The 16,394-nt window shown below is 37.9% G+C and overlaps 1 protein-coding gene across 3 annotated transcripts in view; it reads right to left on the reverse strand.

Annotated features, from left to right (window-relative positions):
• The window catches only part of LOC149066853 (uncharacterized), a 428,124-nt gene that overhangs the window by 56,719 nt on the left and 355,011 nt on the right, over positions 1-16,394 (reverse strand). For all 3 annotated transcript variants that reach the window (XM_089253243.1, XM_089253244.1, XM_089253245.1), the window contains one exon: positions 8,970-9,080. In XM_089253243.1, coding sequence (XP_089109369.1) covers positions 8,970-9,080 — 111 coding nt within the window. The remainder of the gene's footprint in view (positions 1-8,969; positions 9,081-16,394) is intronic.

Below are 16,394 nucleotides of genomic sequence, written 5' to 3' on the forward strand. Positions count from 1 at the left end.
CTTTTCTCAATGATTGAACTTATTTATCGTAATTTCTCTCTGGAATTGGACTCTCTCTCGCTCTCTCTTTGATTCTCAAGTTCATTTATTTGTTTCTCGTACGAAAGATGGACTTATTCACCACGATTGTCTTCAAGAATATAACCGTAGTTTATCAGAATCGCGCAAAATAACTCGTATCATTATTATATAATTACTCATGTATCGGAATTTTTCTCAACAATTGAACACTCATTCATTAGAATTTCTCCTAACTTTCCTCAAGAAATTAACTTGTTTAAAAGAACTTTTCTCAATGATTGAGCTCATTTATTTGAATTTATCTCAAGGACTGAATTCACCCATTCATCAGAATTTCTTTCAAAAATGCAATACATTTGTTTCGACTTTGCTCAAGAAAGGAACTGGTTAAAAATAACTTTCATCAATAATTGAATTTGTTTAAAAGGAATTTTCTCGATGATTGAATTCGATCAATTTTATCATAATTTTCTTCAAGAATTGAGCTCATTCATTAGTTTCTCACAAGGAAGATGGACATCTTTATTAGGATGTTTTTTTTAAGAATTTAACAACCGTAGTTCATCAGAATCACTCAAAGTAATTAATTCACATACTCATTTATCGGAATACCTCTCAAAAATCGTGAACTCATTTATCAGAATTTTGTTTCCAAGAGATATTCTGAGATGAATAAACTAATTCTTTCGAAGTTCTCAAATAATTTCTAATCGTTTATCACAATTAAATTCAAAACGCAAACTTCATTTCAGCTTTCTTGAACATACGACGCTAAAAACAATATTACTTCAAGTTCTACCACCAAGTTTAGTATTAGATTCCAGTAGAATCTCCCGATAATGGTCAGTTGTGGGACCAAAAGTCTTGGCCGCTAACGAAGAGTGTCCGTTTTAACAGACAGTAAAATACTCTAAAACCCGTCGATGTAATTTTAAAAAGTGTCCTTTAATGGGAGGTGTCGGCTAATGGGGAGTTCGGTATGGGAGGTTCCACTTTGTTATTTGGTACAACGGACGATCTTGATATTTTTATGTCTTCTTTGAAAATATATCTCCCCCAATCTTGAATAGGGGTAAAATTAACTGAAGACTAGTCCGAAACAGATGGTGTCTTATATTTTTCTACCCGTGTCAAAGCCGTTCAACAGGAAATTTGAAAAAAAAAACCCCGTAGCACACGATGAAAAGATCGAAAAAAATGAGAGAATACAGAAGCCACAAGAACAAACCACTTGAAAAGAGTAAAAAAAAAAAAAATCCTCGTTAAATACCAAACAAGGGCGTAAAGGGGAATTGAAAGAATATACGTACGCATAATAGAAAAGTAAAGCACATCCCCGCCATCCTCCCGATAAAAGAATAATAATAATAGAAGCACAGGAAACGACATCATCGCAACAATAAAATTGATTGACGCCCACAATTTCTTTACTTCTTTATTCAGTATCATCTGGAAAGAAGAATCTTACATACACACATCACCTCAAGTGCCCCTTCAATGGCTGCCTACGAGTAACTAACCACAAAAAAAACCGGAAAGTGCCCTCTAGCGGAATAATGATAGAACTCTTTCAATGAGAGTGATTTTTTTTCTTTCTTTCAGATCATTCTTTTCTGAAGAGTTTCGGATCTGAAGATGTTCAGCCAGGTGTTTATAGATTTTTTTATATATAATCTTTCTTTCATTTCTTCAGTATTTAGTCATTGAAAAGATAAATAATTATTACGGCTGTTACAAAAGCAAAGGTAACTTAAGAGTGTGGGGTTCAATTGGGATGGATTTTAAAACTCCCAACAAGCAAGAAATATAAAAATCAATGCATGCTTACAAAACATAAAACTATAATACTAGCAGCATTAAAGAAGTTACAAACCATTGTAAAGGCATATGCATGTCTGAAACCAAAGTAGGGAACCACGGTAACCAAAGTAAATATTCCGAAAGTGACTGTGGGGGCCCAGGAACCATTGTTGCCCGACGGTTTTTCGTCCATTTAGGGCATTTGCCCAGCTCTGACAAAGTTTTGAAGTAGCCGTTACCCATAATTAATACCCCATACCGCTTCGCATTTCCCGGGACATTCCCGTAACTCCGCATAATTTTGGCCATCCAGACATTTTAACCGAAAATGTCCCGTTTTTTCACGTATTTTCAACGAAGTTAATTTGAACTATTATCTTTATTGAATTGCACATTGAATACGATAAACATGTTGGGATAAATCGAGAAGCTATCCATACTTAGAATAAGACAACCATAAGTATTCTTTATACAAAAATTGCCACGTTTTTAAGACAAATAAATTCAATTGGTCGAATGGTCGACGCGTTTCAGCTCTTCAATGGAGAGCCGTCATCAGGACCTCGTGGTCAGAATTCACACGAATGAGTTGTGGAGGGGGGATGTTTACGTCTGGTCGTCCGAAGAGTTCGTCTTTGTATTTGCTGCGCCTGATTGGTCTTTGGATGCGAATTGGGGAGCCATCTGTTGCAAAGTGTTAAAAGTTTTGTCACGACTGAGGTTAATAAAGCCTGTCCAAGCTGACGAAATAGGTGTCAGCTTGAACAGGCTTTATTAACCTAATTAAGTCGTGATATTGATGTCTTCCTTGGTCTCAGTGCTTTGAGGTGGTTTTTTTATTTACACAGAATGTCTACTGGAATATTCTGGGGAGCCATGGGCCACAAAAATTTAAGAAGCACTGGTCCGAAGGGTTCGTTACTCCATACATGACTCTTATAAACTTGATACTTACTGTTTCAGAAATTCCTTCTAAGACCCAAGATCATAACAAATCAAATAAATCCGAAACAAAGAAACTATGGTATATTCAATTACAAAAAACTCTAAGACGTAACTGATCAGTTCAATCGAGTTTTCATTGGTTTTAAATCCGTTGAGTTACATTAAATCATTGAAAAGGCTGAACCACAGGGGTGGGAGAAAATACTCGTGAAATATTCAGCAAATTTATACTAGTAACAAGATGGGCCGTAGGGCTGACAAGAAACCCTAGTCCTAGGGTGTTTCCACCAATCAAGAAAGAATCTTCAATGACGTAAAAAAGACGAGCGAGGGGGGTTTCAGTGTATAAGTAACTGGTTTTGATGTGAATGAAATATTTCTCCTTTTTCGTGTTTCTTCCTAATCAGAAGAATAAGATGGAGACGAGAGAGAGAAGAGGAATGATTATGTTAACAAGGAATGCGGTTGCGTCACAAACAATTACGCAGGTAGGTAGGTTGGTTAGTTTCTTTACCGTGGAAAAGATTCCGTGGTGAAGCAGCGCCCTCTACCAAACAGCCTGTAACTGCTCAAATGATGGTGAAAGGAGAATCTTCTCCAAGTTTCGAAATTTTCTTTCTTAAACGAAGTAGAAACTGGTTTTTTTTTCTTCTAGAAGACTATAGAAGGAAAATTAATGGAAGGAGAGAAAAGATGGCGGGGGTATCGAAGTACAGAATACGAAGGAAAAGGGGGGAAAAAAAAAGCAATTACACAGCCGTAAATCGATTGCGTACAAGACGTGATGTATCATCTTCAGGTGTTCGTACGCCAGTCGTCGTTTCAAAGGCATGTGGCGCAGGAAATGACTTTTTTTACACCATTGAGACACACACATACACTTTGGGATTTTTCTACTTTTTATTTGTGCAGATTTTTTTCCCCTTGCTTCTATATTTTACGGAATGTCACAGGTCTAAGTGATCAATCACGATACGCAACTGGCGAAACTAATCTCGAGTGTTGCCATCGTACGCCCCATCTTTCACTATTTGTTACCATTTCACACCCATTCCGTCACTATGAAAGTGAGTTTCGGGCAACTCCGATTGATATCCACCGCTTGCTTGCCCAATGTTATTATGGGATATTATCACACTCCTTCTCGAGGAGAGGGAATCAAGTGTTCTAAAATACAAGGTACACATGTATCTATTCGATGCATCTGTTTGCGTAGGTTAGTGTTTCTAAAAGTGCGTGTTGCGGCAAATTAGGGGTGTCAAATATGGTCCAGAGGGAGCCATGGGCAAAAAAAAAAAAGTAGTTTCGAAAACTCTGGTCTATAGTCAAGAGGAAATCCCTGGCCAGGAGAACTGAAAATGTGGAAGGTACTCCGAGACCAACATTATATTGTACAAACATGGGCAGGAAACCAACTGAAACTTTATCTTACAATAAGGGTCGTCAAAATGTGATGCATGCTTTCCTTGGGAAGCGTAAGAACTTACGCGAATTTTCAAAACTGTTCAGTGATAGGTCTTTTCTTCCAAGCGTTACCCTGATAGAAATAGGTCATGGGGTGACACGTAAAAGTCTCAGACACTGACGGGAACCGAAAGACCCTCATCGACCGCTACACCAAGGGCTCCTAACCATTTGTGTTCGACGGTCCCTTTCTACCAGCATGACGCAGAGACGGATTTATGGTTTTTTGCCGCCCTTCTCTCATTTAAGTTCATTTATTTTGGCCACTCATTCCTCAAATTTGCCGCTCCTCCGAGTTTGGCACCATCGGGGCTATCCACCCATGATCTGCAGATAGTCTTAAAGTCACGCTATTTGGCCGCTCACGTAATTCCACTCTCTAAGCTACTCCTTTGGTTTTCCTGCATACTTCCAAACTCCCTTGGTCCTTTTTTTGGTTAATCCCATGCTTGCACACACTGTTTCGGTCATTCACATGCTTGCACACACTGTTTCGGTCATTCACATGCTTGCACACACTGTTTCGGTCATTCACATGCTTGCACACACTGTTTCGGTCATTCATATGCTTGCACACACTGTTTTAATCACTCACACGCTTTCACACTATCTAGGTCATTCTTGCTGTAGTTCACGTGCTTGAAAATTTTCTAGGTCACTGTTGTGATCACTCACATGCTTGCACACTGTTTTTGTGACCCACATGCTTGCACACTGTTTTGGTCACTCTCTATAGGTCATCCTCATGCTTGCACACTCTCTAGGTCATTCACGTGTCTGCACACCCTCTAGGTCACTCACTGACCTAATTCACCTTTTGGTGACTCCATGCTTACGCATCATTTAGGCCACTCTATCGGGTAATCATTGACCTAGCCTCTCGCTCTGTAAACAGAGGTGGACCGACGGTTTGGCAACCTCCAAATTTAGCCTTTCTCCCAATTTAGTCTAATTTTACTGACCACTCATTCCTCAAACTTTTCCCGCCTTCCTCTCTGGTAAGACGAAACTCAGGGGACTCCCCTCTTTTTCCAATGAGGTAAGATCACTGACGCCTTTACAGAATAATACTCAGCACTTGATAATGTAAAAACAATAGATTGTTTTCTCATCGAAGCTCACGAAATCCCCTCTGGAACCCCCCCCCCATAGATCCCCGCAGTGGCGTAGCCAGAAATTTCGTTCGGGGGGGGGGGACCACTTTCATTTTGGGGGGGGGGGACCAAAGTGACAGAACAATGGATTTGGCCATCTTTTTCCCTTTTTTCGGTCATTTTCTCACATTTCGGGGGGGGGGGACCAGACCCCCAAGTCCCCCCACCCCTCGCTACGCCCTTGGATCCCCGGTTAAAAACCACTGTCCTACACGATTTGGCACAATACTATGTCCTACTGATTGTATATGTCCTACTACTTGTACCTTGTTCACAATACAGGACAATCAGACAAAATTTAGTAGATGGGGGTGTGGGGGAGGGGAGGTCCGACTCACATGACCAAGTTATTGGTAACCAACTCAGGAATCGCGATCCACAGACTAAATAAATCGAACAAATTCATAGAACTCACTTGTTTCCTTTCTGCTGTCACACACATTTTCACATCTGGGTTATATTTTTAATCTTCCAAATTCAAATAAAACGAATCTTTCGATGAAACATGTCAGACATTTCGGGCTCTAAGACTCATCCCCTCCCTATCCAACAATACGACCGTCTAGTTGACACAATGCAATCTTGAATGCCGAAGAAAAAAGACGACAAACGTGCGATCTATTGATTAGGAGGTCGTAAAATCAATCACTTATCTCCTGACCGAAAGCGATTAGAATTATCGTGATCCAAGGTACGACGTCACATATCACTACCGACGCATCCAGAGCTCACCTGAATAACGAGGTGCTCATTATCTAATGTCCTCACACTGTCTCGGCTCCGTTGCGAAATCGAAGCGGAATTTCGTAATGATCCGCCGAATTTATTTTTAGTACATATTTCTTTGCTATGATGACGTCTTTCGTTTGTATCTTAAAAGAATTGCGCAATAAAATCTCCATGAAATAATTTAATCAGAATATCTATAACGGTTAGATAAGTACAAGGTTTCACAGAAAAGACCCCCCTTCCACCGTATCTTCGGAATGACATAACTTTGAAACACTGATAGACAGAAAGACATGTAGTTCGTTTAATGGGCAGGCCGTTAAGTTAGTTTAATGTGCCAAATGATCCGGTTTGAGGAATTAGTTGCACCTTTGGTTTACAGATGGCGCCACAGTCGTTTTAAACAGTTTATGGGTTTGTGGTCGGACGCGCATCGCGAGAACCCGGGTTCGAACCCCACAGTCACTACAGTGGTGGTTGGCTGAAGTTGGTTTTTTTATGATCCCCAACTTCGAGGCGTGAATGCGAGCTGATCTACAAACATTCAAACATTACACTTCATCCACTTCTGAAATATAGATGGCGGCACTCAAAAATGAGACACTATACGCACTCAGACTGTTACGTACACACACTTGCACTTCCGGCACAAATAGGGTTACCAGATCCGAAAACTGAGAAAGGAGGACGCCTTCGCACACTCTCCCTTTGTGACGTCACTTATCCCAATTTCCACAATAGATGGCGCCCTTATCCATAAACATCCACAATAGATGGCGCCCTGATCCACAGACTAAATAAATCGAACAAATTCATAGAACTCACTTGTTTCCTTTCTGCTGTCACACACATTTTCGCATCTGCCAAAATAATTTTTCCCACATCTAAAACAGAACTGCTAAAAAAGCAGAAACAATTCTGAGAATTTAGCCGGTTATTGGTGAATGCATGTGGGGGAAAAACACAAAAAAGCACTCATATCATTGAAGAAATCTGTATATCAAAGTAGAAAAAAAATTTCCTCCAGAAAAAAAGAAAAATAATTCCGGAAACCTGAAAAGAGGAGAAGGACAGAAGGGTGAATTTTCTGAAACGTAGGAGGACGCTTGAAATCACATCAAAAATAACACATACGGTTGGTAACTCTAGGCACAACTCATTAGGTAGTAAATTGTACATAGATGATGATAGACCTGAGTTGTGCTCGGTTTCATAGAGAATTTATGGTTTTGTTCTTCGCAAACATGTAGACTTACCAGATTCGGAAACTACAACTCGAGGATACACGCATTTGCCGTCGTAGTAACGGTTGAATTATTGTACTTGAAAAATCTGACCCCAGTTTCCAAATCAAAAACGGAACTTCTATTGATATGTTTTCGTCGGCTTTTGAACTAGGGCCACCGAATTCCAAAACTTAGAAATGAGGACACTTGCGCACAATCTTGGCAACGCCACATAAGCCCCATTCACATGTGCAATAAAACATCCCGGGAAGTTCCCGGTAACGGGGATTTTCGCTACAACCCGTTCACATGACGTTTAGTTTATGCCAGTAATCCCCCCTCTTCTTTCCAGAAGTCGTCACTGGTTAGGTGGGTTGAACGGAAGTGATTGATTCAAGATGGCTGACGAAGGAGCTTAAAGTAAGTAGTTTTCGCGCGGTGCAAAGGATTATGGGAGAGAAGGTTGGTGTCGACCACCAATCCACCCAAAGAAAGATGGGCTTTTTTTGATGAGCTTCTCTCCCACCTTTTTCTTCCCTAAGAGGGGAAAAAAGTTGTCATGCCGGTAATTATCACTAAAGCGGCCCCCAATCTTGCACATGTGAACGGGGCTATATACATATACTTTCACAGCAAATGGCGTCTCTGTACCAACAAATAGAAACAATTGTTCTCCAAACGAAAACAGAGATAGATGCATTTAACATGTTTTCAACATAATATATGTAGTTACAGTAAATGTGTGGTAAATTGGTGATTATGCATAGTTACCGGATTTTTATTGGTGATTATGCATAGTTACCGGATTTTTATTGGCGATTATGCATAATAACTGGATTTATCACATTTACTGTAACATGGAGGGCTCAGAAGCCAATCAGTGAAAGTCAATTTTCTGAAAATGAATGGCTTCTGATGAGCTCTCCACACATATGCACAGTTTTGTTTTTGGGGGAGGGGGGTGCTCTTTAACTCTTCAAGCGGCATAGCAGAAATAATTAAACCTATTTGTCTCTAAAAAATATTGTCAATTCGCTTATTCGGACTTTCAAAATACTGCCATCCGTACACAGTGTGGACACCCGGTAACCCCCAGTAAAGGATATCAGTTCGCATCAAGCTGCTATGCGATTGATAATTTTCAATACTTTACGCGATATTGATCTCAATAAACGGCATTAAGTCATCCACGTAGTGACTAGGTCGAGCTCCGACACCAGTCGTCACCGCAAGTGACTCACAGAAGCCGCCGATGGGTAGTAAATCGTAAAATGCAAACCCACGCATAACAAACACATTAAACTGCCTATAACACATACACACAAAATCCTCATAGACATGAAACAAACACGAAATCGGCGCCAGTGACAATCTCACTACATACTCTACATTTAACCTGCTCCATCAAAAAAAAAAAAAGTCACGTAATCGAGAGAATTTGCCTTTTCCTGTAGTATGCACGTAATACGTACATAAATACAAGTATTACTTCATCATAATCAACCAGCTGTTTTCTTAGAGAAATGCTTTACCTACATTTTTCTTTCCACGCGAGTGTATCATTATTATTTGAGTTATCAAAACCTGTATAAATCCACTAAAAAGGAATAAATAAATGAATTTTTCTTACACTTGCAGCTTTGGCGGCCGTCCTACAGATGTCGTTGTAGTCTGGATGGTCCGGTGGGGTCTGCTCTGCCAGCAAGGACAGGTACCTTTCATATTGGGCTAGCCTCTCCAACTGTAATAAGAGGAACAACAAATTTGTATACAAGGAAGATGGCAAAGAATTAAAAAAAATGATGAAAAGAAGGCAATATGATCAATATTATGAAGGCAATATGATCAATATTATGAAGGCAATATGATCAATATTATGAAGGCAATATGATCAATATTATGAAGGCAATATGATCAATATTATGAAGGCAATATGATCAATATTATGAAGGCAATATGATCAATATTATGAAGGCAATATGATCAATATTATGAAGGCAATATGATCAATATTATGAAGGCAATATGATCAATATTATGAAGGCAATATGATCAATATTATGAAGGCAATATGATCAATATTATGAAGGCAATATGATCAATATTATGAAGGCAATATGATCAATATTATGAAGGCAATATGATCAATATTATGAAGGCAATATGATCAATATTATGAAGGCAATATGATCAATATTATGAAGGCAATATGATCAATATTATGAAGGCAATATGATCAATATTATGAAGGCAATATGATCAATATTATGAAGGCAATATTATCAATATTATGAAGGCAATATTATCAATATTATGATTGATAATCATAGTATCATTTTATATGATCCTATGATTATCAATAGTATGATATTTTTGAACGACCCTATATTTATCATTATACAGTCGAAACCCGTTTCAACGAATACCGTTATAGCGAAAATCTCGTTTTAACGAACATTTTAACGAACACGTTTCTAATCCCTCAAATAACTATACATAGGAACAATGCAAACAACCTGCAATTCCTTAATAACGAAATTTCGTTACAACGAAGTGATTTCTCCGGTCTCTTGGAGTTCGTTATGACGGGATTCGACTGTATTCAAAAAGGATTTTTGAGTGATATTATACTCAGCATTATAATCAGAATGACCCTGTATTTATCAATGGACCTACGCTCCAAAATAATTGTGGAACCACCCCGTACTTACATGAATCCACTTAGAACGATCTTTCATTCAAGAAAAATTTCTTATAACGACGCTTCATTCAACAATGAATTTGAAACGATCCCTCAAAAATAAAACCATACGGATTTGTGAAAAAAAACAATTATTTTTCGCTAAAAAATTAGGATTTTATTTTTGAAATACAGTCGAATCCCGTTATAACGAACTCAAGGAGACCGGAGAAATCCTTTCGTTATAATGAAATTTCGTTCAGGTTTGTGCAAGTTTTTCCTCTGTAAACTTACCTAGAGGATTAAAAAAAAGTGTTCGCTAAAACGAGATTTTTGCTATAACGATATTCGTTAAAACGGGATTCCACTGTATTTTCAAAGTAAGTAAACATTGCTCCTCACAGTGGAAACTACTAGCAAAGGAAATCTCCATGATTACAATCTTACAAGGAAAAAATAAAAATATACGGTATGTGGAATGATTGCCCAAGAGATAAGATCTCGTTCACACATTTTTCAATGGTGACACTTTTACAGCATTTATTACCCTTCTCTCATATTACACACAAACACAAACATCAGTTTCAGCGAGTTGGCAACACCGGCGCCAACCGGCAGGTGGGTACATGTATCATCGTTATTACGAAACAAAAGAGTGGTGTTTTTTTTTGGAAATCTTATCAAATATACAGTGGAATCTCGACTATCCAGCTTAGTCGCTTGGCGCCATGACTTCACCAAATCATCGGAGCTGTCACCAAACTTCGCCAAGGTTCTTGCCAATTCGGCGATTTACAGAGAAAATGTGTTAATTTTCATTTTTAACATAAGGTAATGACTATTTACAGGACAAAAATGAAATATTAAATGATAAATGAGAACTATTTACATAATTTTCGTAACAGTATTTATATTTTTGGACTTCCTTTTTCTGTAATAAATTTTTGAAACGTACTGTACAGTACATAACAATCATTCACGTTATGCATACATTTATGTATAATGTACTGACCTGCACCAAGAGGTCACCAAATATGAATAGGAGCGGATTTTGGCACTGAAATGGTATTTTTGATGGTATGATTTGGCGGTAGAAAGTGAACATTTATAGAACTCCGGCCTATCCAGCTTTTCTGTTATCCGGCCAGCCCTTCCGCTACATTAGGACGGAGAGTCCGGATTCTACTGTAACTATTTTCCACGTTTTATCCATCCAGGTACAATACAAGGTCCCATAAATTCATAAATAGTTTAAGAATTCATAGAAATTTAAAAAATCGGTGCGAAAATTTGAATGCGAGATGTCACTGGAAAAAAGTGTGGCAGTAGTGATGGGACCCGAACATCATGTGTCCGAAACGTTCGTAAAGCTTCAGTCGGCGATTCTTGGCATCCACTAATGTTAACACCAGAATGAAAATCTTATGAAGGCGCCAGTAACAGGAAAATTCACAAATGAGCTTACACCCTGCATTTATAGAAATGCTCCGATTTGCGTTTCCCCGGCGATTGGCTTTCATGCGGCGCCATCTTTCGACAAAATTCTGAACTATTTTTTTCTGTACCAAAGTGGAGGAGGGGGGGGGGGGGAGGCCTAAGTCTCATCCAAACAAAAAAAACATTCCTAATTTCAGAAATAGAAATGCTGAAAAATGTCTTGACAAAAATAGGCACAAAGTGACCAGAAATGAATGATAACTCGGTATCAATGAGAGAAATTGACAATGAAAAACTGTCTCAGAAATAATGATAGATTGTCTCTGAAATATTTAAAATAATTGTATCGTAAAGAATTCGCCTCAGAAATAATGAAAGAAATAATTACAGGATTAATTGAAATAATTGTAGAAATAATGAAATAAATTTAGAAAAATAAAAAAAAATTCAATATTATATCAATAATATAAAAATTACTTCAGAAATAATGAAAGAAAGAATTTCAGGATCAATGAAAATTCATTGTCAAAGAAATAATTGCAAGATTAATGAAATTTGATGGAAGAAATAATTTGCAGGATTAATGATATAAATTTAGGAATAATGAAGTTATTTCAGGATTATGAAAGGAATTATTATGGGAATAACGGGAAAAGAACAAGTTCGGTAATAATGAAAAGATAAATTTAGGAATAATGAAAAAATAATAATTTTAGGTATAACGAAAAAAGTTTCAGTAGTGATAAAAAAAATAATTTTAGTGATAATGAAATATATATTTTAAGGAATCAATGAAATTAATTCAGAATCGTTGAAAGAAATTGTCTCAGAAATGAAAAGAGAAATTTCAAAAATAATGAAAAGTTGTCACAGAAATACAGTAAAAATTGTCTCATAAAAGAATGAAAAAATTCCCAGAAATTAAGAAAAATTGTCCCAGAAATTAAGAAAAATTGTCTCAAAATAATGAAAAAATTGTCTCATAAAAGAATGAAAAAATTGTCTCATAAAAGAATGAAAAAATTGTCTCATAAAAGAATGAAAAAATTGTCCCAGAAATTAAGAAAAATTGTCCCAGAAATTAAGAAAAATTGTCTCAAAATAATGAAAAAATTGTCTCATAAAATAATGAAAAAATTGTCTCATAAAATAATGAAAAATTGTCTCATAAAATAATGAAAAATTCTCATAAAATAATGAAAAATTCTCATAAAATAATGAAAAAAATTGTCTCAGATGTAATGAAAAATTTTCTCATGGGAATGAAAAATTGTCTCATAAAAGAATGAAAAAATTGTCTCAAAATAATGAAAAAATTCTCATAAAATAATGAAAAAATTGTCTCATAAAATGAAAAATTACTCATAAAATAATGAAAAATTACTCATAAAATAATGAAAAATTACTCATAAAATAATGAAAAATTGTCTCATAAAACAATGACAAAAATCGACAAAGAAATGATGAAAAAAAAGAAATTTAGCAGTAATTATTAAAAATTCAAAACAAATAAATAATTTACAAGCTCTATTTGATTTGAGTCCCGTTGGCGTATCCGTTAAGGTATCACTAAACAGCGCCAAGAAGAAGAAAAGCGACTGACATTTCTCGCCATTTATTCTTTTTAAATGCTCCCCATTATTATCATCATCATCATTATTATTCAATGGTAAAAGATCATTTATAGAACGACAAAAAAAAAGGCCTAAAAAATTCGAAATCCGGCTTCACGTTTTTTGAATGCACAAAGAGTCGGGGGCTCCCATTCTTCTACGCATGTAACATCATAAACAACACAATGGGAGGCGCGTGCTGCTGTGATGATAACACAGAACTGTGTTTGACTCACCTGCATTATCAGAATGGGGCCACAAACATTCCCATATACCCCCAGCCCCCCCACAACCTCTTTTTACCTAAAATCTCTTATAATCGTGGATGCAAATGTTTCTGAAAAATCGTATTTCAATAGCGAATATTATAATGTGTTATTCAATGCGATTATTTATTCCGCGTCTCTTTTGTATTTAGTCTCAACAAGTTCAGGCCCTAAGTTCTGGGCCAAGTTCTGGGGCTCCTAAAAGTCCGAAAACCTTGAGGGGTTTAAAACCCTTAAAAAAACAATTGTTAATGCACAAAAAGGCTTAAAAATACAAAAAAATATGTACGTGAAGATTGAGATTTCGTTTTGACTCTGAGCCAGGCATCGTAGGCCCATCCCAGATGCCATTACTGATGCAATTGAAATTTTTCATATAGACCTCTATAGATTCTGGCTTCTGGCTAGGATATTTTGCGTCTTCCCCCGTATAGTGAATTTATAGGCACACGAAAAAAAATTAAAAGTAGTCCCGGGCCGCCGGGCTGGAGAGCTCTGTCAGTCACACCATTGTGGATTTTTTGTTCGAGGCAAGGCTACAACTAAAGAATGGCTGGAGTATCTAGTGCTCCGGGTGGTGGATCAGGAAGAGAAACGAGTTAACTCTTTTACGTTAGAAATAACGGGAAAGGGGCGCCAAAGTGGATGTCTCCGAGTAAATAGTAAATTTTCGTTCCCAATTGCGGGCCCAGTCCCTGGACTAGGATCTTCAGTGTGGCTCCAAACCAGATTTTTCACCGGCCTCTCTATACTGAACTTATAATATGGATGAAAAAGATGAGAATTGTCCTGGGGTTCGGGCTGGAGCCCTGTCAGTCCCACCCTTGTGGGGAGGTCATGGATCTACGATGAATTATTCCATGGAAGAAAGGAATATTCGCGCAGGACTCACATTTCAAGGCAACTCGGAATTTCAGACTTTATTCTTATTATGTCACGGAAGTTAGGTTCTGCCTATGTGACATTCTATACCTTATACGACAGTCATCTTTCGCTAGACCAGGAGTCCACGGACCCCTTGAACATAATTTAAGGTTCTGTGAACTGAAATAATTATTCATTATTTTTACATTGCTGTATATATATATATATATAGGTTATTACTTTGTGAAGGAAAGTCTGGCTCAGAGGTCTGCCAAAGATCTCAGTCTAGGAGGCCCCTACTCCGGGATATGGGAGCCATGCCTATGCGCTATAGACGTAAAAACTCTTCAAACTCTAAAACTATCGCATGAATTTGAGAGAGGCAATATCAGGCATAAAATCATTATTTAAGAACAAAAAAATCAAAAGAGGGGCCCCTGAAAATTTTCTTTCCCCCCTCCCGCTATGGGTCTACCTTGTTAACACGGCCCTCCTCAATTATATATTTCATCAGAAATTGGTGAAATAAATAGAGTGAAACCCCTTTTTAACTGTCAACCCGCAGATGCCGTTAGCCCTCTTTTACGGACGAATTTTTTTGCCCCGTCGGTGTCCGCAAACGAGGGGTTTTTACTGCATTTCAAGCGAGATAATGACCAATACTATTTGTCACAAAAGGGATTTCACCAGGAATATGCGGACGCAACCATGGTCCCAAAGCTACCGGACACTTTCCAAGCAAACTAGTCTGCACCGGTGGGGGGAGGGGAGGAAGCACTTCAAGACAACCTAGTTTTGACTTCTACTATATTACTTCCAAAAACGACATTAACAAAATCAGAGGATGATCAATTCTTAAAATACGCGATCAATATCAGAGGATCAGTTCCTCATCAGGCGAGGATGACCACTGCTCAAACTTACAATTAATAATGTTAAAGAGAGGCGGGGGGGGGGGAATAGATAAATAGCCGTTGCATGACCAACTCCTTGCCCCGAAGACATCATACATTATCATCACCAATGCTTAAATAGCCAGCGGAGTCGTTGGGGTCGTTGACCACACAACGAGGTGAAGAGAGAGAACTTCTCTGGCCGATTTTTACACTTCATTTTCACATTCAATTTCGACCCTCGTCCACCTCTTTCTTCTCCCTTCCCTAAGAAATGTTTGAAGGAAGCAGAGAAGTATAAAAACATAAGAAACAAAAATAAAGCCACACACACACACATTCGGAGCTTATAACCGCCTTTCTCCGCCATTTCCTTCATTTTCTTTTAAGGAACAGAATGGGGTCAGCGTCAGGTGTTAACGCACTGCTGCCTTTATATTCTATCAATGTATGTGTGTGTGTGTGTGTACCTAGATGTGCGTACGCCACTTCGTTCGTACCCGTTGGGAACGCGTTTCTGGGCATTTTTCTTTTATATTTTGATCGTGCCTACGGGGCATAACCACTTTTCTTTGCATTTTCTTCTTTTTTTTTTGCATTGCATTATTTATCCTCTAAGATTTTTTTTTATTTACATTTTCTTCATCGTTTTGCGCACTCGGCAGCGCGCAAATACACATATATATATAAAAGTAAAATAAACACTCACGCGTGCTCTGGAAACGGAGTTTGTGTATGTGTGTGTGTGTGTGTGTGTATGGCGCAATCACACACAGCGGACGAATGGAGAAGAATATCGGACAATTTGGATTTTTTTTTTCTATGTGTACTATTGGTTGTAGAAACATGAGGAAAGAGGCACCACATGGAAAGACGAGTTGACCGAGACGTATGGCATTGAGTTCATCACGTTCAGGATGTTCGATTCGGTTTCTAAAATATCTATCCGTGAACCCCTAGATCAGGCATCTTCAACCCGTTGCTCGCGAGCACCACGGTGCTCCCTGAAACACCCAAATACAACGCCACAACAGGCAAAATGCCCAACGAGGTGGCTGAGAAAAAGATGCCCATAAAAATATGGATGTCATATATTTCAAAAATACAGCAAATCAATTAAAAATGCAATTAACAAAAATTGAACCGAACCCAGAGTGCTCGATGCTTTTAAGGAGGCGAGATATCTCGTCAGTGCCACTTGAAGGGTTAAACTGAAGAATATCTACTTTTATCACTGAACTGAACATCATCGACATTTTTTTACAGAGCTGAATGATACCGAAAGCTTTGATAAAGCACCTG

This window comes from Pholcus phalangioides, unplaced genomic scaffold, assembly GCF_987345545.1.
Source record: "Pholcus phalangioides strain wild (caught in Gottingen) unplaced genomic scaffold, Ppha-v1.0 ptg000032l_1, whole genome shotgun sequence".
In the NCBI taxonomy this organism is placed as follows: Eukaryota; Metazoa; Arthropoda; class Arachnida; order Araneae; family Pholcidae; genus Pholcus; species Pholcus phalangioides.